The following is a 20,696-nucleotide window of genomic DNA, read 5'->3' as shown; positions in this document are numbered from 1 at the left end:
CATGGACGTGTGTGGTGTCCTTACGTCAATTAGGTTTAAGTAGTTCTAACACTAGGGAACTGATGACCTCAGATGTTAAGTCCCATAGTGCTCAGAGCCATTTGAACCATTTGAACACCCGCCTGTAGTCCTCTGCTGGAGCACTGCTGTGCAGTGTGGGATCCTCCCCAGGTTGAGATGACGGAAGACATCGTAGAAATTCAGAGAAGAGCAGCTCGTTCTGTACTATCGTGAAATAGGGGAGAGAGTGCCATGAATATGAATCGCGATTTGGGGTGACAATCATTGAGACAGTCATTTTTCGTTACGACGAGATCTTTTCACGAAATTTCAGTCATCAACTTTCTTCTCCAAATGCGGAAATATTTTATTGACACCAACCTAATAAGGGGCAAATGTTCGTCGTAATAAGTAACAGAAATCAGAGTTCGTAAGGGAAGTTTTAAGTGTTCATTTTTGGATGTTGGAGAGCGGAACGGTTGATACGTAGTCTGAAAGTGGTTCGAAGAACCCTCTGCCAGGCACGTAAGTGTGAATTTCGAAGCAGTCAGGTAGATATTGAGCCACTGTCCTCAATGAATCTAACTTAGGCACAGAAAGATGTGAAACAAGCAACTATAAAACTGTATATCCAAGGAAATAAAATGTCTGACAGATAGCAGGAGAGTTTTCGAATGGCAGTTAAATATATTTCTCCTGAACATCTGCTTCTACACAACTGAGGATTTATTGAATACAAATAATTAGCCACTCATACAGCAAAAAATGTAAATGGTCTCAATGTTGCCGCATAAAAGACAATTAATTCATTCTTCAAAGCTAATTTATTTCTCTGTTGTCATAATGGAATGCAGATGTTTGCTTCTTGCGCCTAGTTCGCCAAGCGATAACGGAGGAATAATGAGACAAAAGCCTTCTGGAGCAGATCACGGCGAGAGGCCAATCTGCGACGTGGCCTCGTATTTCCTGCCATAGACGGGTCGAGGGCAGTGTACCATTCTCCTCCTTTCCTTTGGCAATCTGTAGCTGGCACGTCCCAGCCGATCAATCTCGCAGGTCGCCGGGTGGAGCTGACAACTCAACCAATTCTGAGAACCACTCCAGGCTGAAGACTGCGAAAGAAACGGAAATATTCTTCTACAATCAGCACGATGCTCTCATACGCTAGATACACCAATTACATGTAGTGTGGAGAGTTACTGAAAAGTTCCTGTTAAAGTTTAGCGTACGGAAAATGCGATGTTGCGGTGTTTTCGCAACCACATCTCTGTGGTGAAACGAAATGGCACTAGAACGTATACTTCTCAAGTGTTTGCGTGAGGCTATCCGTCTTCTGCACGAGGCAGTTATTCAGGCCAAAAGCAGCTCGGTTCGAAGCATGTCGAACATATGTTAACCTCTAGAACGTAGTTAGTCACTGGTCTGCTTAGTACGATGAAACAGAAGTGTTGGGATGGGAAGTTTTATCAAAATTTGGCTGATAGAATCTACGAAAATAGCTGACCGTGTAAATCAATTTAGGAGCCCTACAATTTATTTTTGTGTGAATACACTGACAGATAAGAACACTGAAGTACCCAGAAGATTACAGTTGCAGTATTCTGTGAGAGGGAGAACGGCTGGCAGAATCCATTAGTGTTGTTCATGTTTAGTGTTGTTACTAGACCTGATAAGGTATACAAGCTGCGTGAACATAATCAAATGTTATCGCTGTGAAGGACATAGAGATGCCGTGTATTGGTGGGAGACAGTGTTATCACACTTGACAGAGTGTGAAATGAGTCTCTTTCTGGGTATCCATTTCGCCGGCTGATCGAATAGTGCAATATCCAGCTTTGTGGGCACTCGGATGTGACAGTGGCCCAATGTTGGGCTGCATGGGAACGTAGTGGCAGGTATAATCTTCGTTGAGGTTCTGGTCGACCACACCTGACCACCACACGGGAGGATCCACGCATCGTGCAGCAAGCACACTATACGCCTTTCACATATGCGCACTAGCCGTAACCAGATTATAGAATTACTGTCACATATGTAGGTTGCATTTGGAGTGATGCCGCGTCTGGGAAGCATAGACTGCTGGTGAATGGTGTCGCATTTTATTCAGCGATGTTTCGCGATTCTGCACTACCACGGGTGACCATCGTCAACCTGAAGGAAGGTCGCGTTCTTCCACTGTTTTGTAGAAGCATGGCCGTTTATTCACTGCGTCAAGGTGTGGGAAGCCGTCGAGATAACGTCAGGTCATCGGTACTAGAATTACGCAACAACAACATGTCAAGGTATCCTGTGGTCTTGCGACAGTACCGTGGTTCCTTTTTCAACAGGACAATGCTCGTCCAAGCACGGCATTCATCTCTATAAACTGTCTGCGTGTTGTTTACTCCCATAGATACCAAGATTCCCATATACGGCCCCGATAGAACACATGTGGGACCAGCTCAGATATCAGCTCCATCACAGAGCCTGTATTCAGAATATGCACGACATTTTGCATGAGTTGTGGGCCAGCTTGCCTCTGAAGAGGGCACACATTTCCCAACCGAATAAGTACCTGCCACAGAGCGGGTACAACGTCATACTGTTAAATGGGCTCACACTGACAAGTTGACTCGATTTTGTAATCACCGAAATAACACCACATGTACACCCAACCCGTTAAGTTTGATGTCGTTTCTTTCTCCTCTTTTGGGAGTTTCACTTTCTGTGCCACACAGTGCAGTTCATCACAAAGTCAAAATTAATTTTGTACCTATTTCCCTCACTTTTCTCTAGTAGTAAGTAACATGTTTTTGAATGGCAGTAGTTTGCTGCAGTGGCTGTCGCCTCTTGGAATAGAACACTCTTTTATTTTGTCTTTTTCACTACCTCTCAGTTTCGACGATGTAGCCATTTTCAAGTGTCTGAAATACATGCCAGATGTAATATCGTTAAAATACAAATATAAAATAACTGTTAGATGTTTAATGAGTAGATTAAAAATTGCAATAAAAGAAAACCTGTATGGAGTAAATAAGTCAGACGGACATATTTGTGTTCCATTCAAAACTTACGTTGATCATACACTGTCATAACGCAGTTTCGACGTCTGGTAAGGAATAAATCCAAGTGCAATTAAATAGTGTTTGGCACAGAGTAGGGGACATCATCATAGGATAGAATATTTTACTACATTGATTGGCTTTAAAATAAGCAAAATGACATAAAGTGTTTTTAAATAGTTGTGAAGTAACATGCCACTTCGAAGTATGACAGCACACAATGCTTGGTACAGAGACGCCTTGTGGCCACCTGGTCAGGCAACATTGAGCAGCAAGATACGTAATTAAGTGATTTTTGTTAGTACTTTACTGAATGGTAGGAAGAGAAAGAAGTATTAGCATTTATTTTTCCTTTGAGCACAGTTCATAGGGAGGTGATATCCAATTTTCTCTTAGAATCGATGTAACTACTGTTACAGTAGTTTCGTAGGTGAACAAAGATCACGTAAATATGTGCAACAAATAGTGCATGTCTTACCGCTTAATCTATGACCAACCTAAGTTTTGAATGAAACCCGTGTTTTTCCTTTTGACAGGTTGTACCACGTAAGTTCTTTTTTATTTTATTTTGATTTTTATGCTCTTGACTAAGCAACTAATTGTTGTATCTGAAGGTTGTTACAGAATCAATGTAAAATCCTTGTTACGTTCTTTATGAATGGGAATTATTCTTTATATACTGTAGTGTGAGGTTGTACTACGTTAGAAGACGAAATCCTTTAACAAAGTGGAGGACTAATGACACACGCACCATGAAACAAAATATCTTCGGCCACATTGATGTATGGTTCAAATGGCTCTAAGCACTATGGGACTTAACATCTGAGGTCATCAGTCCCCTAGAACTTAGAACTACTTAAACCTAACTAACCTAATGACATCACACACATCCATGCCCGAGGCAGGATTCGAACCTACGACCGTAGCAGCAGCGCGGTTCCGGACTGAAGCGCCTAGAACCTCTTGGTCACAGGGCCGGCACATTGATGTATAATTGCTGGACAGACTGACAACTATTTTTTATCACTTTGTATTAACACTTGTGCTGACAGGCATCTTCTTTTCTCAATATCGTTATTTTATTTCATTTATGTCTTAGAATAAAAACAGACGCTGTAAATGCATTCTATACACCGCGTGTCCTTCCTAAGAGTTGTCAGGTGTATTTTCTCTAATGTTTCAGCAGATGTCTGCAATTTCGTTTGTGCAGTATGTAGCTGGAGTCAGCCGAAACAGTTATTGTCCATCACGACTCTAACGAGACCTAGTTTCGTCGGAAGGCGTCCGTGTGTTTCTCTTTAAAAAAAAAAATGCGATTTTTAAATCGGAATTTTACGTGCATAGTCGATAGCATGGTCCCATATTAGTCTAGTGCGGTATTTTTTATCGATATGTATTAACAGAGACAGCAAAACACGACAACTAAACAGCACTCTGGCAGCGACTGAGTAGCGCTGCTGTATGGGTGCAGAAATTGGCATGGGCCAGAACAGGTGCTGTTGGTTTATCATGTTCTACAATCCATGTTAATACCAGTCGATATAACTAATATTGCACTAAACTAATTCTGGAGCACTCTACCGAATGCGCACGTGAAATTCTGATTTAAAAATAATTTTGTTTGTAACGAGAAACAAATCTGCACTTTCCGTCGAACTGAGCGTCGCACGAAAAAGGTAATGAACAATATTGTTTGGGCTGACTCGAGTTACACATTGCGAAAACGAAACTATACAGATCTGCCGAAACACCAGAGAAAATGCAAGTGGTTCAAATGGCTCTGAGCAGTATGGGACTTAACTTCTGAGGTCATCGGTCCCTAGAACTTAGAACTACTTAAACCTAACTAACCTAAGGACATCACACACATCCATAGCCGAGGCAGGATTCGAACCTGTGACCGTAGCGGTCGCACGGTTCCACACTGTAGCGCCTAGAACCGCTCGGCCACTCCGGCCGGCGAGCAAATGCACCTGACGTCTCTTAGAAGAGACATCATATGCGTGTGTGTGTGTGTGTGTGTGTGTGTGTGTGTGTGTGTGTGTGTGTGTTCATACACTAAACTGGATGTATGTATTTGTGTCTCTTTTTAAGTTCACCATCTCCTCCTAAACCACTGGATCGATTTCAGAAAATGTGGTAGACTTACTAGTCGCTGCTGGGAATGAGCACTATCGGAGCTGCTCCCATAGACTGGAAAGGGTTTTCAACCACTGCAATCTAGGTTGCCTTGCTCAACAGGTGTCTGTACAGAAACATGCAGGTACTATCGGCATGCATTGCAGGGGCTATAGGTGCGGATGGTCATGCCTGAGCAGAGAGGAGGGAGGAGGAGATGGATAATGAGCAGTGGAAGGATGAGATGGAGAGAGAAAGGGGAGATGAGAACAGAGGTGGGAGTAGGAGATGGGCTTAGATGCAGATAGTGGGGAGGAAGCAATGGACAGATAGAGGTGGACAGAGAGAAAGAGAGGAGGGTAGAGAGAGACAGAGAGCGGGCAGGAGAAGATGGATGGAGAGAAAAGGAGGAAAGAGGAGGTGGACTGAGAAAAGGGGAGTGTGAGTTGGCTTGTGAGTCTGGCATGGAGGAGGTAGGCAGGTAGAGTGCAGAGGAGGTGATAGACGGGGAGAAGGGGAGGAGAAGATGGACAAAGACAGGGAGGAGGAGGGGGAGGAGGAGATGGACAGAGATAAAGAGATAGGGAAAGGAGAAGGTAGACAGAGACTGTGGGAGGAGGAGATGGATGGAGAGAGGGGAAAGAGGAGATGGATATAAAGAGTGAGGATGAGTTTATCATAGAGTGGAAGTATAATATGGGCAGAGAGAGGGGAGACAGCCACAGAGAAGAGAGAGGGAGACGGTGGAGTGGGAGATGGACAGAGAGAGGGAGGAAGAGTAGGAGGAGGAGGAGGAGGAGATGGACAGACATGTGCTACACATATTAAATGAATCTTGGATGCATGTAACGTAGCGATAAGACACGCAAATAGTTGATGCAGTGCAGGAAAGATTTCACAGTTGGAACGCTTCAGACAGCTTTCAACTGTGGAACGCTATCGACTGCAAAATCAGTTTGCATTCTCTCGATACGGCACTGAAAACACGTAATTTCATTTATAATTACAAACTGGAATAGATTAACAATCCACATATCCTGCACAGAGAGACGAGGGTCAGAGGTGCATAGAGAGAGAGAGAGAGAGAGAGAGAGAGAGAGAGAGGAAAGGAGGAGATGTGTGATTTATATCTGCCGAACATGGACGCCATTGAAGCTCTGGGCAAAGGCTAGTTGATCGGCAATTGTGGTCGATTAAGAGGTTTCTTAGAAGTTGGTAGCTAATGCTTGTGCAGTGAAGCTCATCGCGGAGGTATTTGGTTTGAATGTTGCTGATGTAATAAATTTTCATCCAATATTTGACCGCTAAAAGGAGGAGAGATGGTGGCGTACCAACATCCTTATGGCGCTAGAATGTCACACATGGCGTGTGGCGCTATTAGTGGCCCGCCACATGTAGATGTGAAGCTCTTCTGAAGCATTTATGATTTTCGACGTTTCACACCCTCCATTTATCTAAAACAGTAAAAGGAGACCATTGTGGTGTACAAGGACGTTTCATAGTCTTTCACGTGACGCTGCTGAATAGGTGACAGTTGTAGATTGGAGAAAGCTAATAGTAGACTAAACACACAACCACTTGTCCAGGGCGGCAAGACAAGAATCCTCCCATCTTCTACAATGTTCATTACATTAATATGAGACTTAAAATGCCCTTAAAGACAGGTTACATGTTTGAATGAACATCTATGCGTTTTTTGACGAATACTGGTTGCCAGTTGATTAGCAACATGTTTCCTGCAGTGGATGACGCTACCTACGGATTATGGCTTGGAGGAACTCTGACAGCAACGCCACCATGTTCAATACTGCTATTCGTGCAGCCACAGGACGTCGTGTTACGACTCAAGCTGTTTGCAATAGGCTGCATGATGCGCAACTTAACCCGCTCTGGCTGAACGCCATAGACCCACTGTCGAGCGAGTGAAGCAAGGTGGTGGTTCACAGCTGTTTTGGGGTAGCATTGCGTGGGGTCGACATACGCCGCTGGTGGTCATGGAAGGCGCCGTAACGTCTGTACGATACGTGAATGCCATCCTCCGACCGATAGTGCAACCATATCTTCATGGACGACAATTCGCGCCACCATCGTGCACATCTTGTGAATGACGTCTTTCAGGATAACGACACCGCTAGACTAGAGTGTCCAGCATGTTCCCCAGACATGAACCCTATCGAACTTGCCTGGGATAGATTGAAAAGGGCTGTTTATGGACTACGTGACCCATCAACCACTCTGAGGGATCTACGCCGAATCGCCGTAGAGGAGTGGGACAATCTAGACCAACAGTGCCTTGCTGAACTTTTGGATAGTATGCCACGACGAATACAGGCATACATCACTGCCAGAGGACGTGTTACTAGGTATTAGAGGTACAGGAATCTCACTGTATGGTGGTACAACACGCAATATGTGGTTTTCATGAGCAATAAAAAGGACGGAAATTATGTTATGTTGATCTCTATTCTAGTTTTCTGTACAGGTTCCGGAACTCTCGAACCGAGGTGATGCAAGACTTTTTTTGATGTTTGTAGTTGCTCGAGGGCCTGACCATATTGTGAACTATGGTGAGGTCATTTGATAACAGCCAATAATTTTATGCTTTATATCTGCATTCTGCTTTTTTCCTCGATTTTTATGTCATAGATTCAGTGTAGCGTGTGAGCCAAAGATATTAATTTGTATTTTTCACTTAAGGCACGTTCATGTGAATTGCGGTGAATGTGCATCAAATGAATTGTCTACTCGCCACATTACTTAAGGGTGTGGGTGACTTCTAGTGTGATCAAGGAGATTTCCTTAGTGCCTTGATCTTTTATGTCACGCTTGTTAGTTTTTTTAAGGTGCCTTATATTTTATTATCTATTACACTGCCAGAAAAAGGAATTAGAGCACCCTTTTAGAGGTTTCAAATTCACTCAAGATTAATTTTTGCAACAGTGCATATAGAGTACATGAAGTGATTACGTGTACAGATAAAAAACACAAGCAGTTTTGAAGTACCAGGTATTGACCCATGCTGAAACACCAAGTACATGGTGAAACCTTCGCAGGCGGCCATACAGGCACGGACTCTGGGTTGGGTTGATTTGGCGAGGAGACAAAACTGCTAGGCCATCGGTCTCATCGGATTAGGGAAGAATGGGGCAGGAAGTTGGCCGTGCCCTTTCGAAGGATCCATCCCAGCATTTGCCTGAAGCGATTTAAGGAAATCGCAGAAAAGATGGCGAATACTGTCCTGGGAGACGTTATGCCACACCAGCTTGACCCGTTCACGTAGTTTTGTTAAGAGTTGTTGGTTGACGAGTTGCTTGACTCACTTCTCCCCCCCCCCCCCCCCCCTCAATCATATACCACGTGTGCTCGATTGAGGAGAAGTACGGAGATCGTGTTGGTCAAGGAGTTGCTGCACGCCTTGTGGAGCACATTAAGTTTCATGGATAGTGTGTTGGCGATTGTTATCCTCTTGGAACAACATACCACCTTCCTGTTGGCGAAAGAACAGGACTAACAACATTCTGCACGTACCGAGCGCCGGTTAGCGTCTCCTCCAGAAACACCAAATGCGAACGATGGTTGTAGCTTATCGCACCCCAGACCATAAAGCCTAGTGTGGGGCCAGTGTGTCTTCGACGAATGCACGCTTCGAGACAGCGCTCACCAGGTCCACGCCGTACGCGCAAACGACCGTAACTTGCGTGTAGGTAGGATGTACTTTCATAGCTGAAGACTACGGCGCGCCGTTCCACCTTCCAAGTGATCCTCTGACGGCTCCAGTCGAGCCACGCACGCCGATGCTGTGGCGTGAGTGGGAGACGGTCTAGAGGCGTGCGTGCCCGTAATCCCACTAGTAATAGCCGGCTCGCAACAGTTCGTGGGGACACGTCTGGGCTCACGTCGCTCTTATCTGTGCGGTGGTAGCTGTATGATCTGTCACTGCTGCCCTTACAATACGACGATACTGGCAAGCGTATGTGCTGCCTGGACATCCAGACCTTCGTCTAAGGGTGTGAGAATGTGCAAGTGACCGATGATGCCAGCGTCGTTGCACAACTGACGCAGCACTTGCAACTTATATGGCATTTCACCAAACGGACCATCTCTCCACACGCGAAGCCACAATTTCGCCCCTTTCAGACTCCACCAGTTGGCTGTAGGAACACGAGTGCGTCTCCGTAGCTTGCTTCACACGTTTTCCCCACACTGAGCCATCTTGTTATGAGCATTCCGTATTAAAGACACAGATGGCGCTCTGGTAGCTATGTCTCTGTACCATCTGTTGCCGGACAACGTTAAAATCATTATCAGTACATCTACTATCACACAGGAGGAGTAAGCCATGATCGGATCAAAATCGACGCCGTCTTTCCTCGAGTACTAATTTTTTTGCGGTAGTGTATTTAGTGCCTTGCATTTCAGTGAAAGCACTGTAAATTTGAAGTTGTCAGCCTCTGTTCATTTTGGCATTTTATTTAAATACTATTTAACCCTTAACGCTCGCCTAGTCGACTTTATATTGTGGCCTACTCAAGATTGTGCATTGCCCTATATTTAAACTGAGTTGTGTTTTATTCTGTCCACATGTGTGTATTGCAGAACAGATTAGCCATTATTTAATGGATTATTTAAGAGGAACTTCAATGTACGCCTTAACGGGTCTGGTTTCATTCACCAAACTGTTATGCAACACGACTGTCAAAATTTACCTATTTTCGTAAGGTAACTAGCCAGATGATTACATGAAGCCCATGTCATTACCATGTGCTACTTTTTTTAACCAGCCGCCTGTGTTATAATTATTTGCCGCACCTCTATTTACCTTGTTGCCTGCTGGATCTGGCCCACTCTGTCTGTATTTGATCTGCTGCTGCCGTTGTTTGCTTCCCTGTCGCCCCAAGGCTAGACTTTCATCTCACTTGAATTTTTTCACTTCTAAGGTTCTGAGTAATTTTATGTAAATGCTTTACATTAAATGTTTAAGTAAATCTAAGAAAATCCGGCCAGAGGCGACCTGTAATATAAGTTCAGCATACTGTTTGCTTGGCACTGTGCTGCAAATCTCACTATACGATTACTTGTGCACTTTTTGGGCTTTAGACGAATTTCAGTCAACCTTAAAGACGCTTAACAATTCGTAAAGCTTATTTGCATGGTCACCGCCCGTTAATTCAGTTAACCTATAGATGTTCTTTCCTGTTTGAGTAATATTGTACTAGAGTTCAGTGCATGTAAAATTTGTGGTCTCCTTAAAACTCTATGTCACTTCTCTATTAAAGCTGTCAGTTACGATCATATGACAGACCATCGTCAGACATAAACAACGATACTAATTACAGATTATATATTAAAATATGGTTATTTGTATCTAGATTAATCCCATACATTAAATGCATCAAAACTACGGAATACAGGTAGATACCAGATTTGTACACTACTGTTTGTGAAAATTGCAACATGAGAATGAATAGTTTCAATCACTCCAAAATTAGAGGTTGTTAAGATCATTGGAACAGTAATAAGTAATTATCATTGAAAAGAGACGGCGTGCACGAAGGCACAATAGTGCGATCTTTTGTGCGACCGGACGGGCCAGTGTTACACCACGCTCATTCGGTGTGCAGCCGTCAAACGAAATGGAAACGCGCAAGCAGTTGTCGGTATGTCTCGTAGGCGTCAAAGGGCGCAAAATCAATATGTGAGTGAGGTCTAAGGGGCAGAAAGATTGGTCTCCGGTATCGGGTTTTTCGTAGAGTGACACAGCGGCTCGAACATGGCACGCTGTTAAGACAATGCCTGTGTGTCGAGACAGTGGGATAGAGGGGTCGAATGCATCGACGAGTGGGTACGGAACCACACAACGTATGACCACCATATTCTCTACTCAGCCGTTTCAGAAAAGATTCTTTAGCAGTTTGGTTTGACGTACGAGCAGTGCATTGATGTATGTAAACGTATCTGTGTCGACGGTCCGTTGCTGTCTGCTGAGGGCTGGACTGGGGGCACACATCACTCTGCGCCGGTTTCCGTTCTCCAGGTACCACCACTGCCGAACTGTAATGGTCACATCAGCGCCGACACTGGCGTGTTGAGTGGCAAAATGTAGTGTTTTCGAGTGAGTCCAACTTGAGCTTGTCCTACGGCAAAGGACGCGTACGTGTTAGACGCTATAGTGGTGTATGCAATCAGGGACATTTCACTGTTGAGCAGCATAGTGCACGAACAGGCTGTAACAGGCGTGTTCACCCGTTCACCGGTGTCGTACTGCGAGCTGGCTGTCGCTCATGCGTCCGCAGTCAGCAACCAGCCGGCTCACGGCCAGGAATAATTTTGAAGGTGAGGGAGGGGGGGGGGGGGAGGGAAGGTAGAATGGTAACACGGCAGCCCGAAACGAGAAACTGTTGTCAACGAAACTGTTCTATCGTCGCATATCGCTTCGCGATGGCTAATTAATGGCTTTCGTGGTAAATTTATTTCCTAAGATTTTTGCGTTGAGGAAATATGTCACTGAAATCCAACTTAAATTTCTTTTGATTGATAAGCCGGAGAGCACGGGGTAGGTAAGTACGAAAGCTGATAATTCTTAAGAACCGCGCAGCCTTATGACGCACATCGTTTTCGAACGCAGTTTAAATTGATATCAAAACGTACGATGGGCATTCTTTAAGTAATGCAACACATTTTTTCCTCGGGCAATTTCGAATGAAAAAAGGCGGAATATGTTGTGAGACATCGCGGAGTATCCTCGCTTCAGCCCCTATTAGTAGCCTTCAAAATGCGGTCTGTAAGGGAGGTGCATTCCAAGCAGAGACCTGTCAATGAGTTTCTTTTGACGGAAAACCAGAGCATCACACATATTCATGGCGCTTGCAGAATGTCTCCGGATATCTGTTAGTGAACAAAAGCACAGTGGGTCGTTGGGCGACGCGTTTGTCATCATCGCAACAAAGTCACACAAACCTGTCCGGCAACCCGCGTGCCGATCGGCCGCTCACAGCTGTGACTCCTACAATGCTGGAACGTGCGGACAGTCTCATTCGAAGTGATCGACAATCAACCACCTCGCTGCACAACTGGACGTCTCTGTTGGCAGTGGTGACAGACTCGTCCACCAGCTCGAACGTGCGTGCCCGCTGACTTCCTCGCTGCCTAACAGATCATAAAGAGCAACGAAAAAACATCTGTGTGGAACTGCTTGCGGATTACGAGGATGATAGTACTATTTTTGTCGAACATCGTCACAGGCGATGAAACGTGGGTTCATCACTACTAAGGAGAAACGAAACGGAAATCCAGTAGGCGCGCCGCACCATCTCTCCGAAGAAAAAGTTCAGAGCCGCACCCTCGGACGGTGAAGACATGACGGCAGTCTTTTGGAAGTGTGAAGGGCTTATTCTCTTTGATGTATGGTGTAATGGTCATCTCTGAAGTTTATTGTGTTATTTTCAGGAAATTGGTGTTCGTCGCCACAAAAATGCAAAACAACTTCTCCTTCTCCATGACAACGCTATGCCTCAAACAAGTCTGACAAGAGCTCACAACTTCATTGGACTGTTCTTCGCTATCCACCCTACAGCCCGGGTCTCGCACCTTCCGACTTCCGTCTATTTGCCCCAATGAAGGATGCACTTCGCGGGAAGCAGTACGTGGATGATGGGAAGGTTACCGATGCAGCAAGACGTTGACTCCGATGTCGACGAGTACAGTGGTACCATGCGTGCAGGCAGGTCTTCGCAGTGAGGTCGCATAAGACCGTCTCACTGAATGGAGATTGTGTTGAAAAGTAGAGTTTCAAAAAAATGTTCAAATGTGTATGAAATCTTATGGGACCTAACTGCTAAGGTCATCAGTCCCTAAGCTTACACACTACTTAACCTAAATTATCCTAAGGACAAACACACACACCCATGCCCAAGGCAGGACTCGAACCTCCACCGGGAAAGCGGCACAGTCCATGACTGCAGCGCCCAAGACCGCTTGGCTAATCCCGCGCGGCAAGTACAGTTTTCTAGCCAGAAGAGAGGAGAGTAATATGGTGTACTGGAATCCCAACCTGCTTTCAGAAAAAAAGGTGTTGCATTACTTATTGAATGGCCCTCGTATTTTGTGACTATTTTATTCACAAATTAACATAAAAGTGGATATAAATGAATCTATTACTTTTTGTTTCCACTAAAGTGTCAATGTCTGGTACTACTTGAAGATAAGCTTTAAAATTGAAGTCTGTGAGTGAGTGTCTGTGGTTGAGTTTTGTCCTCTGTAGGTCTAAGAACTATAACTGTAGCTGGCCATCCTTTATTGACGTCTTGTAGGTTGATATTGGTGTATTGACCTTCTCTTTGAAGTTCATAACTCAGTCATAATGCCGCTTTTCATTGATTTAAAAAGAGCTAGTCTTCACTTTAAGCAATGCGCCATTAAGTATAAAGCTTACATCTGAGATAACGGTGAACTTAAGCGAAGGTCATTCGTCTGAAGACATCGCACAGTTTGCACTTACCTTGCGCCACTTAGTGACGTCTGACCATCCCATTATTATCACGAGCTCTGGCTGCCCAAACGGCGAGCGAGCGTGGGCGCTCGTGATCAGTCCTGTAATACAACGCGGAATCGGGCCTCCTACGAATGAGGGGAATATGAACAGCAATGGCTGTATCACCTAAGTCCGAGGCACTGCCGTTTCTGCAAGCGGCCTTACAGGTGGATGCCACATATCAGCATAACAACGCCCGCCAGATGTTGGGAGGAATGAGCAAGACTTCTTCGGAGAATGACGGGTGCTTTGCTGGCCCACACGATCTTCTGATATGTCACCTATCGGACGTATATGGAATATGGGCGGTCGGCAACTACTCGTAGTTCGATATGGTTCTGCAACGCCTGTCGACGCTTTGTAGACACTCCTACAAAAAAAAATTGGCACTATGTTCCCTAGCATCAAATCCAGGTCCTCTTTTATTCTATGCCGCAACGTGTGGAGGACTGCACATGTGGTGGCGTACTGTAGTCTCACTGTCAAAGAGCATGTACGATTATGTAATTCTAATCATTTGTGTATACTCATGTCCCTAACTTAGCGAATAAATTTAATTGGAAACATATGTCTCGATCTCGGTGTTCCAGTTTTCGAAAACAGTTGTGCACGTTAGGCTTTAAACTCAGGGTGAAGTACAAGGCTTAAGCTGTTGTTTAGTGATAAATCTGGCAGTTTTAATAAAGAAGTGACATACATAATTGAGCCGAAACATGGTTTCCAAAAATTACTTAAAAGCTGTAAATTATAGTTTCCTTCAAATAATCCCTAACGACTTCTGTAGATCTGATATAATTAAATTATCCTTGAGACATTTGATTCCAGTCTTAATCTCTAATATCGATAGAATCTGAAATTAAAATTTGTGCCAGAGCTGGGATGTGAACCCAGGTCTCCTTGCTTCAAAGCCAGGGGTGCTTTCCATTACACCACTGCCCACTGCAGTGGTATGGGTAACAGACCTGCACGGACTACGCTAGTCCAACGGCTTCCCTAGCACAAACTTCAATTCATGTCTTACTTTTATTTTCCCCTTCATAGATCGTGACTATTGCCTAGCCTTTCTGGTATTGGAATAGCACCCCAGTGTTGGATGTATTGGGGAAATCCTGCCTGTATCTCAGGTGTAGGTGATTTATAGATCTGATAAAACTAAATTTTCCTTGAGACATTTGAGTCTCATCTTTATCTCCGATAATGATAGAAGCTGAAGAAATTAGTTACAATTTGTGCCACTGCCGTGATTTAAACCTGGGTGTCGTTTCTCACCAAGGCGGGTGTGCTAGCTACTACACTATCATCGCACTGTAGGTAACACGGCTGAATGGACTGCCCTAGTCCAGTGCCCTCCAAACTGATTTCATATTGTTAGCTGTTGAACATGCTATTCGGTTGCCTCCATTCTTTGTCCGCTTGTCATGTAAGAGGGACGACGTGGTATTTCTTTTCTTATTCCAGATTAACAATCAAAGCAAGCTGCCCGATGCACTTCAGAAAATTCCCACTGGACGCGCAGAAGTGCCCTTTGCTCATAGGAAGCTGTAAGTACTTGCTCCACATCATAATCAATTGACAATTAAACTGGTAAAGGCATAGGATGTACATTTGTCTTGGATAAGTGTGTTTTGCATGAGATTAACATTAATTGCCTGTTGCTTATGACGAGAGAAATTGGATATATGTGATCAAAAGACGTTCTATTTTCGTTAAAAACCGCTGAGAATTATAGTTGTTGGGTTTTTTGGTTTTGTTACTTGTTTCAGTCTATTATCAGAAACTGTACATTGGTTACAGAATTTACAGTAGGCCTAGTCGGCAAAAACAAGTTCAGAAAATTCATACATATACACACAGTTAACAAGCTGTGAAGTATCCTTCGGTTAAAAATTCAGTCTAGTATTCATGTATAGCCTCGTTATGTGTATGCTGATGTTGCGAGCGCCCACAACAATAAGGTGACAACTAGGAACTGCTTGTTCTTGTTTCTGAAATGAGACTGAAGGGTGAATGGTAACTGCAAGAGACAAACAAAAAGCACATGTTACTTATAAATTGTGGTTACTATACAGAAGAAGTGTAACAGGCACTGTATTTATGAAGCGCAACAAATACGAAGGCTTTATGTGATAGTATACGTTGTTTTAATATCTTACCCCACGAAAGAAATAACTAACGTGCCATTATGGATATTAAAGAAAAAGAAATGTAAATGGCTGAGGATTTCGCCATACGAACCCAAAACGAGAATATTTAATGTATGTTTATCGGTGCTTTCACAGAAGTAACAGACGGTAGTCCACAATGCCTGCCGAAGCCACGCGGCAGATAAAAACTAATTTCGCTGCCAATGCTCTGTCATTGAGTTATCACCCATTTCTCTGACAGCAAGGAGTAAAGAGCGATCAACTTTTACGTGTAGTTAGAAAATTCCTGAGTTCATGAACAACTTGTCGCCAGTTGCCTGTTTCAGTACTGATCAATGTTGTAATAACTGCTTGTATATTTTCGAAATTGTAAGCGTACTTACGCTGCAATACAGTATTGCTATTGGTCGAAAGCCTTTGTAAACCACAAATTTTTTATGTCAGCTAAAGTAAAATTCGAGGAGGCGACGAATGGAGAAATTGCAGTACAGATTGCATTCTCATTAAGATAAAAATGCTTTATTCGCCTTTAATGGTTTAATATCTCTGTTGCAGAAACATGTTTCGTCTAACTACGTTAGCCACCATCATAGACTATAGCAGAAATTATTATAAGAATTATTTCGTGCGACAGGTTCGTAACATATGTAGTGATTATTAGCAGCATTCTTACACGTTGTTTGAAACTTTGAATTAACTCGTACTTTACAGGTGGAATCGTCTAAAACATGTATCGCGAATACTGCCGGAATGGAAAGTACTATTGATGTGCGGTTTTTATAGAATGGATTGGTAATCATGGGCTCGTATTATTAGCCAATCAACAGGTTGTAATAATACGTAGAAAGTGCATTTTTTGTGCAGACATACACTTTGTAAGGTGTCAGGCAAATCCAACACCTTCCATGAAAACCCTGACATGATAAGCAAATCCGGCAGTATGTCACATAGCTCCGAATAAATCCTGACTTTAAATTAACCAAAGTAATACGATGAACGAGTGAGCAAATGGAATACCACAGACTAACACAAGAACGCCTAAATGCATGTCATACCTCCCCACCGTGAAACAGACGCAGTTCCGAGGGAAGAAACGAGAACAGAAGCCAAGAGCAGAACCGTGTTAAGCTAGAAGGCCCTACGATAAGGGACGGACACCCACGTCGCCAGCCAACCACCAGGACCACCCCCCAGCCCATGTTAAAAGATAGAGCCCTCCAGAAGAACAGTATAAATCTTACGATAACACTAAAAGGGCCACACCAGCTGCAAGTTTTAGCGTGAGACTTTTTCGCGTCTCTGTTACGTTGCAAACGTTAAAAACATTGCCACACCACGAAAAGTAACCGCCAGGACCACCCACCAGCCCATGTTAAAAGATAGAGCTTTCCAGAAGAACAGTATAGATCTTACGATAACACTAAAAGGGCCACACCAGCTGCAAGTTTTAGCGTGAGACTTTTTCGCGTCTCTGTTACGTTGCAAACGTTAAAAGCATTGCCCCACCACGAAAAGTATAACGTTTCTCATTGGATAGACAGAATTTTTGTAGGCGGAGCTTAAGGTTAACATAGATGAAAACACAGCCAGATAGTTTTTTTTAAACCAACTTCGGTAAATTGTAGTAAGGAGAAGTTAGGAGAGAGTTGCTTCCGAGACGGCGAGATGCGTGGAGCTGTGCCGCCCGCTGCCCCCTGACGAACACCGGCAAGGTAATGAACGCACGCGATACCGCATTTTTGAGCGCATAAGGCTTCACTCAGAACTGCAGAAGTCTCATCTGTTACATCCCCTTTTTACGTAATACTAGTGTCGATCGTCAATTAAATCCCATGGTATTCACATTTGCTACGTGAAGTTAAAATCTTAAACGCGATGATTTTTCTGTTATATAATTATTGAGAAGCCACATCAACCACTGTAATTTACGACAAGTTAGATAAGTAATTAAAGATAATTGAGGATCACTGTAGACCATTTTGATAGTTTTCTCTTTTGTGAAACTTAATTTAAACCTAGATTATAGATGTTATATGGCATAGGTCATCCTTCGATCCATTGTAGAACTTGGAAACCCACTCAGGGGATATTCGTTCACATTTTTGTTGAACGCAGTTGGTTTTTGTCATCCTGTATTAAAATATTTCCTTTTATCAATAGTGCAATTTATAAACAATGTTTTGTGAGTAGAATAAAATTTCCAATGGTAAACTTAACTACTTTTTCGACGTTATTTTACCAGCTAACTAAAAATAGGAAAGCCTTGAGCCCCTTCCACTAAATTTAGTTAGTATTAAGATTCTTTTACAGGGAGTGCAGTGGAGCTGCCGCTGAAATCATTAAGTATTTGGTTATATCATCGCTAGTCTCACTGACCTCTTCGGAACTCTACATGTCATGTGTGGTCTGGCGTCTCCTTACCAGCAACAGGTCCCAGGTTCAAACCAGTCAATTCCCTGAAAAACACGCTCAGAGCGTCGTTGCGCGAAAGTAATAGGGAGACACGACTTAGAACAAACAGACACCACGCAGAATGTTAGAACTTCTTACATGAAACAATACCTATGGACATTGACAAAGCAAAAGTAGGGTAAATTAAAATGTCACTGGCGTTTGGTGCAGGATTCTAGTTCGATTCGTTTATGAGATATTGTATTTTGAAAAGTTCTGACACCGACACTCGTACAATACCTATGATAGCACTCACTGGAGAACAACACAAGTGCATACTCGAGGTATGTTAATTCTGTTCAAAGCGACCACCGGCAGCGGCAATATACGTGTTGTCTGGTATGGAACGACTGCTGCACATGTGCTAGCATTTCGGCCGAGATGTTCGAGCAGGCTGCAGAAATACGTTGTTGTGTATCAGCGGGTATAGTTGGTATGTTTTTGTAGTCAGCTGTTTCCATCTTTCCCTCAGAAGAAAAGTCTACAGGCGTCAAATCCGGGGAACGGGCCAGCAAGGTACAGGTCCTCTGCGTCCAATCCAACGATTTGGAAACAATTTGTGAAGACGTGCTTTAGTACTTCGTGCACTATAGGCTGGACATCCATCAAGTTGTTACCACAGGTTCCTCCTTGTCTGGAGAGGAACGTCTTCTAGCATCCGTGAAAGATGGTCAGTTAGGAGGCTCCGATACTTGTGTGTGTTCAGGGTTCCGTCAAATAAAAACGGGGAGCTGATGGTTCATTATTCCACACTACACGTTTACATCCATGGACGCTGGTGTTCCTCCTGACGAAGCCAACGGAGATTGTCAACATATCAATAGCGCATGTTTCGGCGGTTTACATTACCACTTTCACGTATCTAGTTGAAGAATTTGACAAATAATTGCCGAGATGGTAGAGGTTTATTGGGATATCTTGCCCTATACACTGTACAAGAGCAAACTGCATTCTTCCTACAATCTCCATACACCACGAGCTCGTCGGTTTTTTCTGCATTGGTAAATTCCACCGTCCAATCACAACCTGCGGCTTGGACTGTCACCCACCAACTAACTAGCAAGTGGCAGTGCACTCAAGGAAAGCAGAAGCATACTGTAAGCAAACATAACAGCATCGTACCTAGTAACCACGTAGGGTGAATGGCACAAAAAAAAGAGTCGGTGTTGAAACTTTTCCAAATACTATATCTCGTAAACCAGTCGCACTAGAATCCTGCAACAAACACCACTGGCATTTTGATGTGCCCTACTTTATGTTTATGAATGCCAGTAGGCATTTTTACATGTAAAAAGTCTGTTTTTGCACAAAAAATAGACTTTCTAGTTATTATTACTGTTCGTTTATTGGATAAAAATACCACCCCTCACTATCAGTCCATTCTGTGAAAACCACACATCAATAGCAGTTTCCATTTCCGCAATGTTTGCAGTCCAAGTTTTAGGGATCCTCAGTTCCAACCAAGTGATACTAGCATTACAAAATAAGACTGTAACGCCTTGACTGTGCCTGACCTTCATGCAGCAACCAAAAGCTTGTTACCATCGATTAGTGTGAAGAGAAGTGGAATGTCGCGACCTGTTCAGGGACAGATTACCGGAATATACGAAAGCCTGACCTCTCCATGCCACGTTCTCAATCACCGACGGCTTACCTCTCTGGTGGATCCCTCACAGATGAAAAACCGAAAAAAAAGCTTGCTACGCTGCTGGACATTAAAACTGCAACACCATGCTGGCTGCAAGCACGAAAGTTAAGTAATCATGAAGTGTAATACATGCTTCGATACGCAAGTGATTGCTATTCCAGTGCAACCATATAATGTAGGTAGACGCAACGTCCAGTACATTTGTTATCTAGTATCTACATCTGTATCTCCCCAAGTCATGGAGGGTACATTTGCAACCTCTATTCCCCCCCCCCCCTTCCTACTCCCGTCTTTCCCTTTCCGTTCGCGAATGGGGAATGCAAAAAGTGATTGTCGGTAGACTTCAGTTCTTTTTCTGTATAGACACCTGTGTCTTCTTCTGTTACGTCATTAGACAATTGTTCTCCCTCAAAGAGGCCTTCATTCGCTCTCTCCTCTGCATTTAACAGTGAAATTCACATCGCACTCTTAATATTACCACACTTACTTTCAATTTCACCAAAGATTGTTTTGACTTTCTATATTCAGAGTCGGTCCTTCCGACAATAATTTTCTTCTGTTTATTCGTGTTAGATTTAAACTCACTGATTTTCTCTATGTGAAGTATGTGGAAGAGAGCGATATGTTGACCATCTCTTCTCGAAACGCACTCTCTCGAATTTCAACAGGGAACCTCTCCATAACGCGTAACACACCCACATAAAAGGAAACATTACGCAGCAGGTTTCTTATGCTGAAATTTCATTTACGTGTTTGTTCGCGGG

At 43.6% G+C, this 20,696-nt stretch overlaps 1 protein-coding gene across 1 annotated transcript in view; it reads left to right on the top strand.

The window, feature by feature from the left end:
• Positions 1–20,696, top strand: part of LOC126175379 (uncharacterized) — a 195,003-nt gene that overhangs the window by 114,050 nt on the left and 60,257 nt on the right. Inside the window, exon 4 of the mRNA XM_049922150.1 lies at positions 15,148–15,230. Within this exon, the coding sequence (XP_049778107.1) occupies positions 15,148–15,230 (83 nt within the window). The remainder of the gene's footprint in view (positions 1–15,147; positions 15,231–20,696) is intronic.

This window comes from Schistocerca cancellata, chromosome 3 (assembly GCF_023864275.1).
Source record: "Schistocerca cancellata isolate TAMUIC-IGC-003103 chromosome 3, iqSchCanc2.1, whole genome shotgun sequence".
Lineage (NCBI taxonomy): Eukaryota > Metazoa > Arthropoda > Insecta > Orthoptera > Acrididae > Schistocerca > Schistocerca cancellata.
This window is presented reverse-complemented; position numbering and strand designations above follow the sequence as displayed.